At 44.3% G+C, this 20,736-nt stretch overlaps 1 protein-coding gene across 1 annotated transcript; it reads right to left on the bottom strand.

Moving 5' to 3' along the window:
- Positions 1-1,351: 1,351 nt before the first annotated feature.
- LOC134379758 (cryptic protein-like) lies at positions 1,352-8,158 on the bottom strand. The gene is made up of 7 exons (XM_063098936.1): positions 8,136-8,158; positions 7,797-7,846; positions 7,572-7,706; positions 6,734-6,872; positions 6,544-6,653; positions 2,531-2,648; positions 1,352-1,511 (listed from the first exon to the last, which is right to left on the bottom strand). The coding sequence occupies exons 1-7, from the start codon at positions 8,156-8,158 to the stop codon at positions 1,352-1,354; spliced, it is 735 nt and encodes a 244-aa protein (XP_062955006.1).
- Positions 8,159-20,736: the final 12,578 nt, after the last annotated feature.

Here is a 20,736-nt window from a genome sequence, read left to right as displayed (position 1 = left end):
GTGAGCAAACCCAGCAGTGGGGTCTCAGACATAGTGGCCCAGGAGGGCTCTTTCAGATCTCCTCAACTGCAGGGGACCGACAGATAAGATCTGGGACATGTTTGTGTGAAGGTTCCAACCATGGGCCCAGGATTGCTCTTTTGGCTCCTGCAAAGTTTCTACTTTTCAGTTATCTCCTTGGACCCCAGGGTGCCATTTACAGGAAAAATGCCTTTTACCCTCAAGTTCTCTAAGCTCTACAGAAAAAGCAGGAGGCTTACTTTTCTCCATTCTTGGATGACATTTATGTTCTTTTCAGAGCTAAGCAGGTAAAAGCAGTTAGTTGGTAGAATGATAGATAAATGGTGACTTTGATTTTCTTGCCTATAATCAAGAATTATTCTGTTACAGGGATCCATAATCCTGGTTCCTAATATTCTACTTAAACTGTAAATAAGCGTTGCTACTCTGGATGCTCATACCCATAGTAAATGGTTCTTAGTTACACTTTTCACCACAATTGCAGCCTCTCAAATCTACAACCATAATCTTAGTTCAGTTTCCTAAGAGCAGCTATTGAAAATAAGACAGCGTGTCTTTTTGCCTTCCTGTATTTTCCAGCACACTTTGAACTGGTTGTACAAATTGTGAAAGATTAGCATTGTGTCAATACAAGTTCTGCACAGGACATAAACATGTCCATCAAGTCCTTAGGATGAATTTGCAAAGTTCATTACTCTTTTGTTCCTACAATCATTAAACTGCAATAGAAGGTACTACTCAGAATGCACTTGGAACTACTTAAAGGCAACTTTGGTATCAAAAACTAGTATTGCCTAGAAATATTTATGTCTCGAAATTTGAATAATTATTTTTCTCTTGAACCAAACTCCAAGTCAACCCTCTACTGAGTTCTACCTTACTTTTTAAACACTCATTTGAATATTACATTGAATTTACATTTTCATAGCCAATAGTTGAAAAAGTTAAAATGCCAACAACCTAATTTACAATATAAAAATTTAAAATAATTGCATTAGACAGGCTTATGAGCTAATGTGGATATAAGGAGCTGAAAAACTCAATAGAAACATCCTCTACTTGGGATGTGTGCTCTGACGTGGACACTGCACAGCAGAGCTGGTGTCCCCAGCTTGCCCCACCCCATCCAATGGACAAGGGATGTCTGTAGTCATGACAGCCTCTTCATTGTCTCACTTCTCTCTCCCTCTCCCCCCTTGACCATCTGTGCTGCTAAGCCCAGCCTAGAGGGGGCCTCACAAAGTATTTGTTGAATTGCTGTGAGTGCCTGTATGTGCTGTGCCGAGTACTTACTGCAGCGGCTCCTTGAACTCCACACATGACGCCCCGCTCAGCACCGGCACGCCGCAGCCTCGTTCCCCTCGCTCATGCCCGTGCCTGCTGCTCCTGCTTCCAGCGAGTCAACCTCAACCTCCCGGGCAGCACTTCCACAGCTGGGCACGGGGATGACCTTTCCATCAACCTCAGCTTCGACTATTTTAAATGGAGTTCTATAAGGTTAAAAAAATATCAATCTTTTGATTAATTAATTTACGAATTCAGGCTGTGTTGTCTATTTTAGAGGTTCTTTCTCACTCATAGATTATTATTCGTTTACCTGAGTAAATTGGAATATTCTCATTGTTTTCTCTCCCCTGATTTCTAGAGTGGCAGTGGTCTAGGCAGGGCAGGGCCCAATCGGTAGACAGCCAGTGGACCTGGCAGCCCCAGCCCAGAAACGCCGGCTCCCAAGTACTGCAGAGCATCAAGAAGACAGCTCCTCAGCCCCTTTTTGTTTTTTACACTTGGTCTCAGATTTGGGGTTCAGATTTGGGGGCAGCCTGCTGCAGGGACAGTACTCACCTGGCTGCCTGCCAGGAGACGAGGGAAGCTCCCTAGGGCCTGTTTGGGCTAAGTTCTCTCATTCTCTGGCCACTTTGCATCATCGTGGGTTCTGCTGTAGACTCTGCCTCTTTTATGCAGATGTTCTGATCACCCCAGGAAGGTGGAAGGTGCTAACTGCCACTGGAGAAAAGGCAGTGGGTGCCAGGCTGTCTGCCTCCAGTCTTGGCTCCCTCCCTCTCTGAGCTTCCAGAGGTGCTGGGGGCACAAATGCAGCCCTGTCTCTCCCCTAAGGATGACAACCAGTGGGGAGACTGGCAGTGAACAAGGGGGTACAGGCTGCTCAGAGAAGGGTTGTCACCTGGGAGGTGCGTCATGCCTACTCAGTGTCCACTCTGAGATCATCAGAGATGGCTTCGGGGTTGAACAGACATCTCAATTGCAGGCCTTGAAATAAGGCTCAGGGAAGCAAGAAAGACTCTTTTGTGAAAATGTTTACTACTTGATAAAAATATCCATCTATTTTTTTCCATTTACAGTAAACTAAACACATCTACTATTTACAATATAGAAAATTAAAGCGGATGCCCCAGTCCTGGCTTTCCTGCTGGGGACACCGTGGTTCCTACACCGTGTGGAATCAAGGGTTGGTCCTCACGGAGCCAGGATGGAGCTTCTGTCCACTTACGAGTCTCCCCCTGCACTAACAAGGCATCTCAGGACAACGCAGGGCAGCAGCAGGAGAAAACTCAGCATGCGATGTGTGCTCAGTCCACTAGCGTGTGAGCCCAGCAAGTCTTTCAGGTCTGAAAAAAACCCCGGAGAATGTATAAAACTCACTGTCGTGGGCTCAGCTTAAAGGAATGAAATAGAAATGTTTGCATTCGTTTCCTACAAAGGCCCTTTTCTGCCTTGGCCTCCTCACTAGACTCTGCTCCTCGGGCCCTGCTGCAGCGCTAGGGCCTGAGCGCACAGCTGCACCCTGTGCAGAAGGAGGCTGAGATGCCCAGCTCAGGAAGGTGTGCTGTCCCGCACCTGCTGGCCTGTTTCTCTGCCCCCATCATGACCTCAGTCACAAGACGCCACACCTGAGCACCTCGTTCCCGTCCCCTCTCCTCACCCTGTGTGGCTCCTGCACAGCAGGCCTCACTCACTAAGAGTCCTGAGTGTGGCACTTCTGTGGCTGGGGCCCCAGCCCAGAGCAGCTGAACGGGAATCTCTGGGGTGATGGGGCTGTGCAGGGGTCTTGGTTAAAGTCCCAGTGGTGATTACCATGTGATGCTGACAACCGTACAGGCATGGTCACCAACTCCACTAAAGCAAGTCCAGGCCTGGACATGGGTCAGGCTGGCAGGGAGGCATGCAGATAAGGAAGGGCCCAGCTACAGGGAACTGCTCCCCAGGGTGGCTCAGCAAAGTCCCATCCAGCCCTCCCTCCCACCCCCACAGACCACCCAGTCCTTCCTTCTACGATGCCTCCAGGAGATGCCTTCTGAACTTGGAAGCCCATGTGAGCATGAAACAGTAAAAATCAATGAGTAATGAACCATCAGGCAACTGCAGCAGGACCCCTGCAGGCCTGCGTGCCACCTCCCCATATCACCCTGCCTTGGGAGAGGGCACTGTCTGAGGTGCCAGAACCCCAAAACATGAACCCTAAAATCTGGGGCCAGGCAAGGCTCCAGAAGCTGGTGCTAAGATGTACTCACAAGTGTGAGGACAAGGTATTCGGGTGAGAAAGGGTCAGTGGCGGCCTTCCCCAGGAGAATGAGGCAGGCCCTCTGCAATGATTTCTTGTATATAAACCCAAAGTCCTCTGTGTCAGTCAGCGTTGTGGATTTGGTTAGACAGAGTCAGCCACTCAAACTTGTGTTGTGCGCACCTTAGGGTGGGCCTCCCGGGGACCCAAGGACACCTCGTGAGCTTAAAAAGAGAATATTAGAACTTCCACCATACAGGAGTACTTCAAAAACGTTCACAGAAAGATTTGTGTTACCTTTTAATTCTATTTTCCACAAACTTTTTGAAGTACCTTTGTGTGTGTGTGCATTTAACAATAAGCTTTATTAATATTTACTATGCTTATTAAAGCCTACAAAATCATTCATTTTACAACTCACCGCATTTTATGTCACCCCAGAAACGAAACTCTGCTACAGATGGATGACTTACTGTGACCCAGCATTTTTATTATCATGTATTTAGCAAAAGAGTTTTTTTAGATTTAGACATAGCAGAGATCTTTGTCATGAATATTAGTCTTGTGCACACGTGAAAAGGAAGATATAAATTATATCAAGTCTGTGCACACCCAGCATGGCAACTGTGTCTCCACCACCAGGTAGGGAACATGCTGAAATCGTTTTTTACTGATGGAGTGGGAGATTAAAAAAGTTTGGAGACCACCCTGGATGAGAATAACATCCAATGTGAGGGCCAGACCCACCATTTCTGAAATGCTCCACTTTGCAGCCACCCTGGGCTGGACACGGTGCACGCTCACAGGCTCAGAGCCAGCTGGTGCCAGGACCAGAGAAGCCCATTCTAATGGCATCCCACAGGTCCACAGGCTGGGTCTGGCCTGCGGATATTTGTTTGTTGGTTGGTTGGTCTGTTTTCGCCAGAAGTGCATTCTATAAAATTGAGTTTGCAGCAGGTTGGTGAGGCTTGACCTGGTCCCATCTCACATTCATGTTACCTGCCTATCTCTGAAGGTACCTAGTTTGCTACTTCACAGTGTCATTACGGAGACTCTAAATTTTAGAGTGTTAAATGGGTTCCTGATGCTAATGAAAACTTGTACTTGATTCACAAGTAGAAAGAGCCACCACCCTCTTGATCTGATAAGGAGATCCTGGGCTGTCAGGGACTGAGCAAAGGTCCCTGCTCACTTGAGACTTTTCATTCTCGGACCTGCAGAGCAAGGTGGGCCCCTGGAGATCCCTTGGCCTGAAGGTCCCTGGAGGAGCCTGGGGCCATGATTCTGTAGCACGTTATCTATTTGTGGTCCCTCCTGTCCATATATGTCTTTTCAAATCACTATAATTCTATTGTACAGTTTTTCATTTTATCTTTCATATACTCTTCAAAACCATCGTAATATCCCATTAAAGGATTTTAAACATTTACTTACCTATTACTGTGCTGTTGGATTTAGAACATGACCAAATGTTCAGTACAATAAATAACACTATCAAACATATCTTCACTCTTTTCATATTGATAATTACTCTTCTAGGAAGAGTACAGGAATGGCAGAGTGGTTAAGAATCAGAACCCCCACTATCTGTAGGGGTTAACCTCTCTGAGCCTCAATTTCCTCAGATGTACAAGGGATAATACCTCTTTCACAGGCTGTTATGAGAATTAAATGGGATAGTGGGCATAAAGTGCCTGAAATATGCTAAGAACTAACAAATGCAGTTCTGCCCATCACTATCGTCACCCTCATGTCATCGTAACCTCCGTCGGCACAGCTATCACCATCATCATTGCAATTCACTCTGACACAGGATCACTGGGTCAAAGAGCACAAAGATGTTACTGTCCTTTCTGCACCTGACAAATTACTCTGAAAGATGACTGCACTATTCTGTCCAGCTTTGATGAGCAGAAGCCTCATTTTCAGAGCCATTGTCACTGTGCTTGGCAGACAGCAGTCCCAGCCCTGGATGTTTCCAAGCATGTAAAATAGTGACCAGATGTACTGAAACCCAGGCCCTGCCCTGTAGCTTCTGGACCCAACCTGGCCTTGCACCGGAGACTGGAAATGATCCCAGCTAGCCCCTTCCCCACATTCCCACGGAGGGGCCTCTGGCAGGTGGGAACTGACTTCACCTGTGAGGATTACAAGGCATCACCTACAGTTTGACTCCTGTGCCTGAAATGTGTGTCCTCTCTCTGGGCATAGAGGGAGCAGCTGGTGAATGGGAGGCAGAGACCCAGCAGAGGACAGCCCACAGGAAAGGGAAGGCTTTGGGGAAAGGTGGTCTGCAGGGGGTGGGGGAGGGATTAACATTATCATGCTAGAACCACACTCCCCCTTACTGGCACCGAGAGAGCTCGCTGAGGAGAAGGGAGGGGGCAGGAAGTGAAGCTGAGGGCTGTGGCTTCATTAAGAGCATCCCTTGGACTGCTGGGGGTACCCAGGGGTCAATGACGTGGAGGGAGGGGCAGGAAAGTGGTTCAGGGGCTTTGGCATCATTAAGTGGGTGACCGGACACTACTCAGGCAAACCAGCCAGGGTTGACAGAGGGCAGAGGTGGGGACTTGGCTGAAGGGCTGTGCCTTCCCTGACTGTGCCCCTAAACCACCTTTTGCCCTCTGGCCTGGCAAGGCAGGCCCTGCCCAGGCAATCAGAGCCGAGGCCCTCATGGCTTCAGAGCTGAGGGACGGTGTTGGCTAGTGCAGGGAAATCAAGAGATTCACTCTGCTAACTTGTCTCCCAGGTTCAGCTCTGCTCACCAGCTTGTCGGCTCCTGAATTCCGCTCATTGCAAAGGATGCATAAGGTCGCTGCTGGAAATCACATTTAAACCCAGCAATCCGGATATGAGAAACTTAAAAACAAAAATTTAAACGGTAATAATAATTCCCTATGTGATTCACAATCGAGCAGGTTTGCTCATGTCTGTGTCGCCTGGCACAGGAAGATGCTCGCATGTCGGTGTGAGCCGCAAGCAGGAGACTCTGGTCCTCTTACCACAGCGGCCCAGCGTCTGGCGGGGAAGGCAGTGCAGGGCCCCGAAGACGCATCTGCAGAGCCGGCAGCGGCGGAAGGTCCAGGCACCGTGCACCAGGGCACCGCATTCGCTAAAGAGGAGGGGACCTGGCGTCAGTGCGGTGGCCCGCAGCGCCCCGCCCCCGCCCGGGCCGACGCGTCCCGCACCCACCTGCGCCTCTGGTCGTGCTCGCAGTAGCGGCCGGTGAAGTGCGCGGGACACACGCAGAAGCTGCCCAGCACGCAGGTGCCCCCGTTCCGGCAGCAGCGCGCCCGCAGGGCCGCACCTGTGCGGACACCCGGCGTCAGCTCTGCGCCCCGCCGCGGCCTCCACGGCATCCCGGCCGCGAGGGGGCCTAACGTGGCCGCCCCGGGGAGGCAATAAAATCAGCTCCCTGCTCAGTGTGTTTGCTCAGGTAAACCCTGCGTGTCAATGTAGGGATCAGAGACAAACGACCTGGGTGCCACCCTGCAAGTGGGGCTTTCTGTCTCCCTTCCTTTCACATGTTAAAGTCAGGCTGTGGCTTCACCTGACAGTGATTAAAGACAGGCTTCCCAGGCGGGACCACCCACGGGTGTGATGTCGCCAAACCCACCGGTCAGAGGGGCCTCCTGGGGACGCGGAGCCGGGAGCCCGAGCGTCTGTCCTCGATAAGTGTCCGCTGTTAACCGGGTTTGGGATATTTGTTTTAAACACATTTAAATCACTGTTTCCTGGACTTGCAGGAAGATAACCATTCAATAGCAAATGCAGCATTTTACGCATGAAATCGCAACACTTTTAGCAGTGAGCACCTCACTAGGAAATGTTTTTTACTTTATAGTGTATCGTCATCTGAAGGTAACAAAACGTTCTCTGTTGGGGTTTTCGTTTTGTCCTTAATTTATCCCGCATTTTCTTCAGCTCCTAAACTCAAGAGTCCACTAATGGAGATGACAGCAAACGTTTCGTGGGCGGTGCCGCGACTTACCCTCTCGCTCCCAGGAAGCCCCGGAGGAGGAAGGCAAACCCTGCGGCCTCCAGCCCTGCGCGCTCTCGTTGATGTCCCTAACGTCATTCAGCGTCCCACTGAGTGTCGCCTGCTGGAGCTTCTGAGCTGCACTGCGGTTGACTTCTCCACCTTTATGTCTCTCTCTTTCATCGCCTTTTAAAAGCATCGAAAATATGAGACTGGTAGCGATTGAGGAAGATGTTATGCAATTAAAACAGAGACTATGAATAAAATGTTTCTTACTGTTTCCCAAATGGATGATCTGTAATGCCAAACTCATCATAAACAGAAGCCTAGAAGGTTTGAAGACAATTATTAAAGTTTAAAATATGAAAAAGTATAAGCAGAAATTCATGTATATAAATGTAATGCAATTGTTATATATGAATAAATAATTATATAAAATATTTATAATAAATATAATGCAATCATTTTGTAACTTGTAGATTTTTATTAATGTCATAGCTTGAAAAGATTTTAGACAGATAGTGTACACTTCCTTTAATGAGAAGAAATTGCAATTTGTTCTGAGAGTTTTAAGCCCCCTCATGGCTCTAAGATCTGGATGACCTCTGTCCTTACCTGACATGGAGCCTCCGGGTCATTCTTCCACTGACACATCTGGCTTGATATGAGTCTCCTCTCATCGATACATTGAAGATCAGTTTCCAAGGAAGTTGAGTCTGAACAGTTTTGTATTAGAAGGTATCTTTACTCCAGGCCCTGGAATGGCTGCATCAGGACACAGAATGGATAAGTACTGAAGACAGAGACATTTCCTTCCCTGCCTAGGTTGAGAGACACAGTGATGAGATCTGTGACAGGCAGGTCCCAGCTTGGAGCCTGAAGAACTGTCTCCTTGGTGAGACCTGGCTGGGAGGTGGAGACTTGGGCCAATTCTCACCCCAACAGTATTTACAGTGCTGACAGCAGTGGCCAATCCATGATGCAAAACATTGGTGTCCGAGGTGACAAGACTTCCCCTCACTGACAAAAGAAAATTAAAACCCTAACACGAACCAAAAGGCTTTCACAGAAAAATGGAGACCTTCTATTGCATACTGCTTATACTAGGAGGTAGTGAGGGGGCCCAGCTAGAGAGGGGAGCTGCTGTATGGGATGTAACCAGCAGCCCAGGGTCCTAGAGTATGAGGATAAAGGGTGACATTTCAACAAGTGCCTTCTGAAATGCACCCTTACATCCATAGACTGAGCTTTGCTCTGTGAGCAGCATGGTGGTATCTGTACTCATTTAATACAGTGCCCCTCCGGGGTAGGTGCTATTATTATCCCCCATGTAAAAGTGAGGAAGCCGAGGCTTAGAGAGTGTAAGTCCCTTGGCAGTTAGATCTTTGAAAAACATGAAATGCGCAGATACTATGAGAAGAGGCCCACAGGGCATGGAATGCAGAGCCCCCTGAGCACAGGTGGAACTGCTGCATGCCGCTGTCTGAGGAGCCTGCACTGACTCCAAGAAGGGAGTGATTTGCGGGCCTCTTCTGGAACTTTCTAAGTCTCAGTTTTTCTAAATGCCAGCATAGGGACTGGGGCCCTTGCAACAACACTAAAGAAGACACCCTGGAACGTGGTGTTGCAAATTGTTCTGTGATTTTAATATAAAAATTGATTTCTAAAAATAGCCATGTTTCTTCCAAGGCTGAAATGGCCTTTGATACTAATTTAATTTCTTGCACCTTTAAATGTGAGGTTTTTAAACCAGTAGGGAATTGGTGAGGCTGGCTGCCATGGGGCCTCCCAGTGATGGGTTCTGTGAACTGCCAGGACCAGGTCAGGCCCAGCAGATCCAAGCGAGCAAAACACTCAGAGGATGACATTTCAGGACTTTGTCAAACATCTGTAAGTGCAGTCATGAAAAACACACTTCTAAGTTTAGTGGTTATTACTGGTTAATTGCATAATTTAATTACATATAAAAGTAAGTTCAGGGCTGTCTGGTTGCTCACTTGGTTGTGCTGATAACACCATGTCATGGGTTTGGATCCCCATACTGGCCAGCCACCAAAAACAAAAACAAAGAAAATAAGTTAACATTTTATAACTTAAAATAAATAGAAACTTCTATGTGAGCTAAATGGGCTATATACCAAAATAAAACCATACATTAGCTAAAGAATTGTATTTCTTTGTGTAAATTTTCTTTTTTGTTGTTTTTTGTTTGTTTGTTTTAAAACTGATAATTTTATAGAATGATGTTGAAACCAAACCTTTCTGATAATATTAAAGTTTTAAAAGTAGTATCTAAAATCTAATTACCCTCCCACAGTTTCTTTTATTAAATTTTGCAGAGTGGACTTTCCAAACAGACACAAAATCTGGGAGAATGATTCAACAAACTCAGGTTCAATTAAGTATCATCCTTCTCCATTCTTATCTCACTTATCTCCTCTCACACTTTCTTCTTGGAGTTTTTGATGGCAAGTTCCAAACATCATGATATGTCAAATAAGGTTTTGAAAATCTGTGCTTTAGAAATGGAAACTGTAGAAAAAGGAAAGGAAAGTCGTGCCAGCAAGATAGGATTGAGAAGCAAGAGACAGTGACTGTTGTCAGCCCACCTTGGCTGTTTGCTTAAGACCTGAAGTCAGCTCTGAGGAGGGGAAGGGCAGATGGCCTGCAGTAATAAAACTGCTGATAACCTATTTTTCATCATACTGTCACTTGCTCTCCATGCAGGGCTTTGTGGTCTCAGGTTGTCTCATTTACTCAAAGGTCGTATAAAAAAGTGTTTTGCATTTCACTGCAGAGCTGCCCTGTTTGGGATCCACAAGGCCCAGTTGGAAGGGGCTGCCTAGGAGATGCTGGATGGTGGGAAAGCGGATCCCCTGCCCTGGGGGAGGTCCTCTTTTCTTGTTATCAGCTGCAAACAGATAAGGTTGGAAACAACCATTAATCAAACCTCCAGTGGAATGTTCTAACTCATAAAGTGTGTGGGAACTGGGACACTCTGTGCTAGGATCGCAGACTGCCCCCCTCAGTGTTCTCAGCACATCAAACAATCACTGAGAAAAATGTTCTGCAACAAGTCAGGTGTGAGGGAATTCTCTGAAGATGACTTTAAAGCAGTGGCTGTCCCCATGGGCTGCTCTGGTTGTTGGCCGGGCCATTTTCTATCTCTATACCTTTTCCTATTCTAGATATCTCATGTGAGTGGCATCACACAGTATTTGTCCTTTCATGTCTGGTTTATTTCACTTGGCAGAATGTTTTTAGGTTCACGTGTTGTGGCATGTTTCAGAACTTCATTCCTTTTTGTGATTGAATAATATTTCATTGCATGTACGTACCATGTTTTGTTTACCCCTCATCCGTTGATGGACACCTGGTTTATTTCTACCTTTTGGTAGAATACAGCTAGAAGACACCTGTCTACACGCCAAGGAGGGAGGCATCAGGAGAAACCGAATGATGAGAAAATAAATTTCTGTTATTTAAGCCACCAATTCTGTGGTAGTTTATTATGGCAGCCCAAGCAGACTAATACACAGGTTTTTGTTTTTTCCATTATTGTTACATATTATGTAGGTCAGTAATTTTTGCCAAGTACAAAGTATATTTATACTGGTAGTTTTCTGGAAGTAGAGAGAGTGTTTTTTACTCTGGGTCCTCATACAGACATCTTCGTATAGAGGAGGGACCCTGCTGACAGTTTTCACAGGCAGTGGCATTAGCCCCGCTGAAGTTCCTTTAAATCAAATGGTGAATCTGGACTCTATGGGTGTGACATTCCGGGTCCTTCAGGAAGCCCAGTGCAGTCTGAGATGCTCATCTCAGTGACCAGGCAATGACCAAGTCAAGCGATGGAATATGGTCTCCCCAAGCAGTCAGTCTCCACCACAAACTGCATTTCCCAGATGCGGCCACACCCAGATGGAGACCTTTACTAATTATTCTAATTAGCGATGCTAATTTAGCCTCTAAGTAATACAAAATACCTGCTGGAACAGATTTCCTTGAACAAAATGCGGTCGTAAAAAAAATGGAAAGCACATATTCCCTGAAGTAAAAACGGAAGCTTAAAATAAATGCAGCTCAAGAATGAGATTTAGTTTTTCCAGAACTGTGGAGGAAGGACGCGGTGGTGTGCTGAAGGACAGGCCTGGGGTGCAGGGGCCCTCCTTGGAGCACCAGCTGTGAAGGGGGCTGTGCCCTGGCGTCTGGTGACAAAGCACAGGATCAGGAGGGGTGGGAATCAGGCTGTCCTCAGTGGCTGGGCACTGCTGTGGCTCAAGGTGCACTGTGTCATCAGGTCAGATTTATCTTCCCACTGGGGACTGGGACCCAGAGAAGGGGCCTCTCCCTCAAGGGCTTTCATCTCCACAGGGGAGACAGTCAAGAAACAAAGAGTGAGCCTGCAGTGTCTGAGTGCTTTGATCAGAGAACATTTGGGACTTCACCTGGGGGGGGTATGTGTGCGTATGTACGTGTGTGTGTACGTGTACAGGTGTGTGTGTACGTGTGCATGTGTACGTGTGTGTGTACATGTATGTGTATGTGTGCGTGAGCGTGTGAAGAGAGAGAAATTGTGTCCAAGTCGAAGCGTGAAGGAAGAGGCTGACCAGTGGCAGGCGGGCTCTTTCCCACCTCCCCTCTCCTGCCCTCCCTTCCTCCATCCCTAAACACTTCCTCCCTTTCCTCTTCCCTTCCCTCCTCCTCCTCCCCTCCTCCCCACAGCTCTTAGGTCGCTCAGAATTAACTTCAGATTTACAACATTTAACACATGGTTGTAAGTCCCAGTTTACCTGAGGATCCCCCAGAACCCCCATACCTTCCACTTCCAGCCCTGTGGCCTCTTCCCAGGACAGACGACTATGGCTTCCCATGGGACAGGAGGGAGAAGGTGAAAAGGGGGAGTCCCCATCTTTTTGTGACCTGCTGTCAAGTGAGTGACAGGCCCACGCTCAGGAGAGGAGCTTACACAGGGGCATGAGCAACAAGCAGGGGTTATTTGGGCCCCTGGCAGGGACTGCCACATGTAAGTTAAAAATGTTGTTTTGCCATATCTGCTATTTTGCTGTTTTATTTTTAACTGAAGAATATTAAAGTAATTACATACGTCATGACATCTTCCTCCCCTAAATATTTCAATATTTAGGATGTCTGAAAAACAAGGCTATTTTGCTACATAACCATAAATCTGTATTATACTGAACTGAATTAACAATAGTTCTTCATTTTAAGATGGGATCATTCCATTTTGGGACGGATCATTCCATTTTGGGACGGATCATTCCATTTTGGGGATGGGATGCCTTCGGTCTCAGAATTCCAAGCTCTAAGCACTGTGAACTCCTCAGTTCATATCTCAGTCCTCCTTTTTATTCAATTTTCTCAATTTCTATCTTCTAAACTTATAAATAGATTATATTCTTATTCGATTCTACTTATCAAAGTTAATTTATTATAAAGTTTGATAAAGCAAAAATCTGAATTTTCCTCAATATATTAAGAATCATTTAATTGTAAACATTTATGCAACGCTCTGAAAACCTGTGTTTTTTGTTTTTGGTATATACCTGTCTTTAAGCCCCTTATAAATCAGTCTAGTATCTGAAGTATTTCTATAAGAATGTATGATAAAATTTAATTGTAAAATCAATATCTTATTGAAGAATGGTGCCTCGCTGAGTTTAAATTCTGTGAATTGACCACATTTGCTCACAAATAGCACTTGGCACATTTGACAACAACCACTCCAGACTGTGCACTGAATGCTTTGGATTTCAAGCTGAGATTGGCAGGGAGAGGGGAAGGTGTGCAGTAAACTGGAGCTCTGGGATCCAGCCAGTGGGGCTGGGCCCGGACTTTCGTCCCTGTTAAAATTTGAAAAGGAAACCAGTTTGGAGAAAGGGATCAACTTTATGTTTAAATGCTAGTCTGCCAGTTTTAATGGTCAAGAACCACATATAGAATTGAACCCAATTAAAGAGTTAATAAAATCAACGGCCTTTCTTACAGACCAATTTCAAGGTTTGAAGATTTAAAAATAATAATCTTACCTAGAATGCAGAGGCAAGTTTTCTTTTCTTCAGGCACTAGTCCAAAAAAAAGGATTCCAACAGAGTTCTGAGCTCTTGGAGTTTTTCACAGAGAAAGGGACACTCTAGGGTTACATGTTATTTATTTAATTTAAAGTTTTAATTTACAGCACTTTGTTCTTTTATTAGCATTCTGAACTATTTTAAATATACTGAAAAACACAGAGAGGGATTAACAGATGTTCATGAACCCACTATCCAGAATTAATAAACGTTCACATTTTGTCATATTTGCTTCTAATCACTTTTATATAACATTTTAATATTACATATATTTTATATAGAAACATATATATAAACTTTACATAGTGGTCCCTCAGTATCCTCAGGGAATTGATTCCAGGACCCCTGTGGATACTAGAATCCACAGATGCTCGAGTCACTGATATAAATTGGAGTACTATTTACATATAACCTACACAATCCCCCATATACTTTAAATCATCACTAGATTACTTATAATACCTGCTACAATGTAAATGCTGTGTAAATAGTTGTTACACCGTCTCATTTTAAAATTTGTATTATATTTTATTGTTGTATTGTTATTTCTTTTTTCAAATATTTTTGATGCATGGTTGGTTGAATCCTTGGATGTGGAATTGTAGACACGGAAGGCCAGCTGTGTATATAAATATATCTATATTTTATATAACAAAACATTTCATGTACAGTTACAGTTCTCCTTGTCACTGTCCTCTGGCCTACTCCCTTCCCCAGGGGTAGCATCCACCCTGAATTTGTTGTATATTCCTCCCGCCCATGTTTTTGAAGTTTCACTTCAAATATATGGTCCCCAGACGATATATAGCACGAATTTCTATGTTTGGTATTATGCAGTCACTTCATTCTGTGCTGGCACTTTTCACTAATATCTTATCTTCTAGGCCAATATCGTTGCCATACACAGATCTAGTTCGACGTCGGTTCTGTTTCCAGTACTATGAGCAAGGCAGTGACAAGCATGCTAGACCGAGTCTTTATGTGCCCTGTGATGTTTCTCTGGAAGTCAATTGCTTCATCACGAGGCATCACATCATCAGCTTGTGAGATGCACTGCATTGTGCTCCACAGTATTCACCCTACACTCCCCAGCAGCGTGTAAGAGGGCCATGCCTGAGTGACCAGAGAGCCATCCGAGGATCCCAGGGTCCTCCAGAGTGGGCCGGTCTCCCCTCAGCTGCTGTGAGGTTCACGACATTCATTCAGGCACCACACCTTGGAGATGGACCATACCCAGAGGGACTCTCACACTGAGTGGGATGTGGGTGCCTGAATTTGATCTAGATGTGTAACAGGTAGTATAAGGAGCTACATTTCCCCTGTTCTGCCAGGTACAGCCATTTGTTGATTCCATCATTGTGGCACCAGCATGTCTGATGATGCCAGCAGGAGTGGACAACACGTGTTTTCTAGGTATTCTCATCTACCACTTCCTGGAATCTGCTCCATCGTGGCAGGCACCTAAGGTTTCTTCAAATATAGCTGAGCAAGGAAGGGGTCCTTTGCTTTCAGAATCAGTGACCTGAGTCCCCTGGAACTACCTCCAGAGTGCAAAAAGAATTTCCCTTTCTCAGACAACATGCAGGTGGTGCAGGGGCACCCTGCCTTCTTGGAATGGAGTGGAACACAGAGAGTGCGCGCAGTCGCATGTGAGGCCTGCACACCTGTGAGTGAACTGAAGGTGTCAGCAGACCACAAAGCTGTGGAGAGTGCTAACATTAATAAAACAAGTGTATTTCACAGGACCTAACTTTTTAAAATTACACATAGAAATGTTAAGCTTGCAAAAACCAGGAAACTTTCCCCAGGCTAAAGTTTCTGTTGTAGATAAAGAATTGTAACACAGTAAAATTGCTGGCTCAAAGGGCAGATGTCCTTGGTGCAGGTTAACCTACTGATTGATATGTTGAGAAAGTTACTTGATTGTTATGTAAACATACTGAGGAAATTGCTGTAAGAAAAGAAAGTGTTTACTAAGAACAAGCTTTTGTTGGTGGATCAACTTAACCTTTTGCAAATTGCATTATGGAATTTCACTTTGTTTATTTTGCTGATGTTACTAGTTTCCATTGTTAAAACTATACTTAACCATAACTCTGCCCATATCCTTGTGTTCTTTGTAATGATTAGATCAACTGAATTTTCCTGTGGAAATTTCTTGTCTTTATAATAAAAGGGAGAAGCTAACTTTGAATCAGGGCTGTCACATTCAGCTTTCTCCTCCTAATGGGGAAATTACTGAAGTGCAGTCCTCATGGGCTTCTCGATGCATTCATACTGCTTTGAGTAATTGAGTAATTCTTTTTTACATCTCCATTACACAGGGGGAAGTGTAACACATAGCAGCACCCCTAGAACTGGAGGGGGGACTTGCAGGGTACAGAAGGAGTGACCTCCTCTTGGCCCTGCCCCATCTCTTCTGCCTCGTCCTGCACAGCATCTCACTGTCCCTGCAACTGTGGTTGGAGAGGAGGAGGCAGTTACAGAGGCCTTGGGGTGCAGCATCCCAGCTGGACAGGCCATCACTGGCATCACCCATTCTACAATGGGGCTATATCACAAAGGAGTCAGAGCAGCTGGGAGGGGAGAGGAGCAGACAGCACACCCGCGGACCAGACAGAAGAGAATATCTTTCAAAAGTCCCCACAAAGTGCCAGGGGGATTTCCAGAGAGAGCGAGCTTTCACTTGGGGTAGGAGACCCCAGGTTTCCAAGATAGTGCAGATGGCAGGGAGGATGCGGGGGCCACAGGTAAACTGAGGCTGAGTATGGAAGGAAGAGTAGGAACCATTTCAAGGTTTTGGAACCTTGATTTTAAGTCCCGGGTCTGAGGATTCAAGATGGGTAAGGCAATATCAAACAGTCTATTCCTGCCACCTTGTGGCTAAGCTCACAGCAACTTATTCCTGGAGACAAGGGAAAGAGGAAGAACCTGACTGAGCAGGAAAATAAATAAATAAATAAACATACAAACACATAAAGGGTGGGTGGGGGAAGAAGACACAAAAAATCGCAACAATTCCTTGAACTTGTTAAGACAAATGAACAGATTTGATGTAGTGGGCGGGGAGAGGGAAGGGGGAAAGAGGAACGGGTAAAGGGACATGAAAATCAACTGCAATGTATATTGAGAAGTTAAAATAAAAATAAATAAATAAATAAAAGTAGGAAAATGCAGTGCCAAGGGAAAGGTGCCACGCTGTCCAGCACTTACAGGGCTGGGTGAGTGCAGAGAGGCTTGTGTAGGCAGTGGTTACTGGCACAGGTTCTAGATCCTACTCACTGGGGCCAGGTCCGGGCACTGAGCCTGCATGAGGGTCACTTTGCCTCTGAGTGATGCTGGCTCCTCACCTGGGAGATGGGGGTAAACTCAGCCCATCCCCGTGGTGGGGGAGGCTGTAAGGTCTCAGAGCGCCCCACCCCTCACACCCACAGCCTGCCTGGTGCCCTGCCTCGGCTCACAGCACCACGGGCTGTTGTCCAGGAGCCTTGGTACCCTCGTCCTTTACGGACCCACCCAACTCCTGATGGTGGTGTCCCTGTCCCATGTCCAGGCCAAACACAATCTACCTTCTGCACTGCCTTGGAGACAGCTTAGGGCAGGAGCAGGCAGGGCAGTGGTTAGTCCTGAGCTCCCTGTGTGAGCCTTGGTTTTCCTTGGATTCAGGTTCCTCATCTGCAAACTGGGAGTGTTCATCGTTGTGAGCATTTACATTTAAAGTAATTACTGATAAGGAATGACATACTTCTGACATTTTGGTATATATATATTTTTTTACATCTCTTTTGCTCCTCAATTCCTCCATTACTGACTTATTTTATATTTAACTGATTTTTTGTATTGTACAGTTTTGATTCCCTTCTCACTTCCTTTTATGTCTTTTTAAAAGTTATTTTCTTAGTAGTTACCTTGAGGATTACAATTAACATGTTAAAAGAATAAAATCCAATTTTAATTAACACCAACTTATCTTCATTAGTGTACAAAAACTCTGCTCCTTGACAGCTCTGCCCCTCCTCTTTTACATTGTTATTGTCACAATTACATTGTGTGTCCATTAAGATAGATTTACCATTATTGTTTTATACATTTGTCTGTTAATTCATATAGGAAAAGGGGGAGATTCAAACCTATATATACATATATATATAAGCTTTTTAATTTACTTATATAGTTACCTTTGTTCATGTTTCTTCTGTCCCCATATAACTTTAAGTTTCTTTCTAGTATCCTTTCATTTCAACCTGAAGGATGCCCTTTAGTATTTCTGGTAGGGCATGTCTACTAGTGATAAACTCCCCAAGTCTACAAGACATATTCTTTCTCCTTCATTTTTGAAGGACATATTTTCCAAATATAGAAATCTTGGTTGACATTTCTTTATTTTTAGCAGTTATACTGAATATGTCATCCTACTGCTTTTTGGCTTCCATGGTTTCTGATGAGAAATTGGCTGTTAATCTTATTAGAGATCCTTGGTACATCACTTTTCTCTTGATGCTTTCAAAATTCTCTGTTTGCATTTGGCTTTTGACAGTTGGATTATAATCTTTCTCCGTGTGAATGTCTTTAATTTATCTTGCTTGGAGTTTGTTAAGTTTCTTGTTGGTGTAGATTCCATCTGTTATCAAACTTGAAAGTTTTCAGCCATTATTTCTTCAAATATTCCTTCTGCCTTTTCTCTCCCTCTCTCCTTCTGGAGCTCCCGTTATACATATGTTGTTATTTGCTCTTATGGCTTAATCTCCCAAAGGCCCCACTTCCTAATACCATCACATTGGCGTTTGGGTTTCAGCATGTGAATTTGGTGGGGGGACACAAACATTCCAGACTATAGCCTGTCTTGTTCCCTAGCCTCTTTCTTCCCAGGATTTTGGTCTGTTATCTCTTGCCTCAGGTGGCTCCTGCTTTAAGTGGCTTTTGACAAATGCCCCCCAGGGGGTCACTCCAGCCCTTAAGAATGTTTCAAGGTGGGCAACACAAACATCAGAGCTGATCCTCAAGGAGCAACCAGACAGGTCAAAACACACAAACATAGTTCTTTGAGAACAAGGCCCATATCGTCCCCTTTGGCACTGGCAAGCTGCTCCAAGAATGCTGCTGGAGCATGGGTAATGGTAGGTGGGTCAGTTAGAAGACCACTGCTCCCTCTTACCAAAATTTAGCAGCTTCTTTCTTTGTTAATCATTCCCCTCGTTGTTGCAAATTTATTTTTAGTTGCCATAGTTCCAAGAAAGTAGATTCTGACAGATTTTACCAGTTTAATCATTGCCTTAGTGGAGGACTGGAGAGCTGGAGTTTCCTACTCCACTGTTTTCAGTCTCTGTGTTTTGCCATTGATTTTGCTCATATTCTTGTTGTAATTTACTGATTTTAACTTGCTGTAGGTAAATACTACTATTTTGCCCTTTGGCACTTTTACAATTTATTTGAAAGGAAGAAAGTTCTCCACCATAAAGAAGACTGAGAAATAGTCCTTTTAAATTTTCAATGGCTTATTTAGTTACATTTAACGCTATTTCTTCTTGATTAGTATGCTATGTGAGGTGAGGATTTCATGTAGAGAAATTTGTATACATTTCCCCCCAATATAAATTTTGTTGTACCATTAAAAGTGTGAGACAAAGGAAATGGCTACTATATATAGTGTTGAGAATGTTTTCAATTTAGAGAATATAAGGAGTTCCCACAAATCTATTAAAAAAGAAAAGAAAGGTAGAAAGGCCCAAAGGAAAACAGACAAATTGGGTAGGTGATTTGCAGAAGGGGTCATGCAAATGGGTGGTAAACTCAGAAGAAATGCTCAGCTTTGTTACTAGTCAAAAAATCCATATAAAAATGACAGTGAAATACCATATGATGCACCTGATTGGCAAAAAATAAACAGTTTTGTAACACTTCATAGTAATGAGGATGTGGGGAGCTAGTAGGCAGGCACTGCTGGTGAGATTGTAATTGAACTCATCGTATCAGGAAAGCAAGTTAGGAATGTATGGTGACATCAGGTACATTACAGGAAATGCACTCCACAGAACCTCTCACAGAACAGCACAGGGAGAAATACACAAAGACATTCCACATAGAGAAGCACAGGCAATAAACTCTGACACAGAAAATGGATTGAAGTACGCATCTAATTAATGAAACATGTGTAGACTTCCCAAAATAATACTGGCAAGTAACAACCAAAACGGGGAACACAGACCAAAAAAGTTTTATAAACAAAATTCAAATTAATGAGTGTCTATGCAATGAAGCAATGGGATGAGAAACAATGGTAGAGGGCACCCAGTGTGCAGCCTTAGGCTTATGGGCAGAGTGTGACCGTAAATGAGGATTGTTCTACTGCTAGGCAAAGGTCACGACTTCCCTTCCTCATTGACTTAATGCTTGAGTGATTGTATGTGGATTGCTTATATTTGTTTGATGTCCTTTTGATCTCTCCTATTCTTGAAAAGGAGACAATAGTTGAGCAGGTTTTATACAGGTTTTGTGTAATCTTAAGGTTAAAGCTTCTCATGATAAATGTGCACAATTATTTCTTTTCATGCTTTTTACAATAAGTCTCCATTATCTCAAATGAATTCATGTTTTTAAGTTCTCTAAAATATAGCAATTATGATTACAGCTATAATCCACAATGATTATCAATTAATTTTGGACAAAATAAGCTCTACAGAAAAATTTAGAACTTCATTCAAATAAATCTCTGAAGCACTACAATGTTCTTTTGTAGATTTTTGAAGATTTCCTGTTGTGGTTAAAGAAACAGTAAAGGATGAGAAAAAAATAAGGAAGGAAAGAAGGAAAGAAAAACAAACAAACAAAAAACACCAAAAAAATAGTTCAGAGAGTATAAAAGGATCAAGTGCTTTTTATAAAAAGGATAAATAAAAGTAGGTAACTTACAAACATATGTATTGTTCCAAGTTTAATCTTGAGAATCTTATGCCTGGGTTTATTCTATTCTTTTCACAGTGTATTAAAATTGCCAATTTATTTTTCTGCTTCTTCTGTTGGACATTGAGCTTTTTGAATGAGAGTTTTGTTTGTGTGTTAGCAAATTCTGTCTCATAGGAGACTGTGGCAGGCAGAATTCCAAGAAAATCCTCAATGACCTACAT

Source organism: Cynocephalus volans, chromosome 1 (assembly GCF_027409185.1).
Source record: "Cynocephalus volans isolate mCynVol1 chromosome 1, mCynVol1.pri, whole genome shotgun sequence".
Lineage (NCBI taxonomy): Eukaryota > Metazoa > Chordata > Mammalia > Dermoptera > Cynocephalidae > Cynocephalus > Cynocephalus volans.
This window is presented reverse-complemented; position numbering and strand designations above follow the sequence as displayed.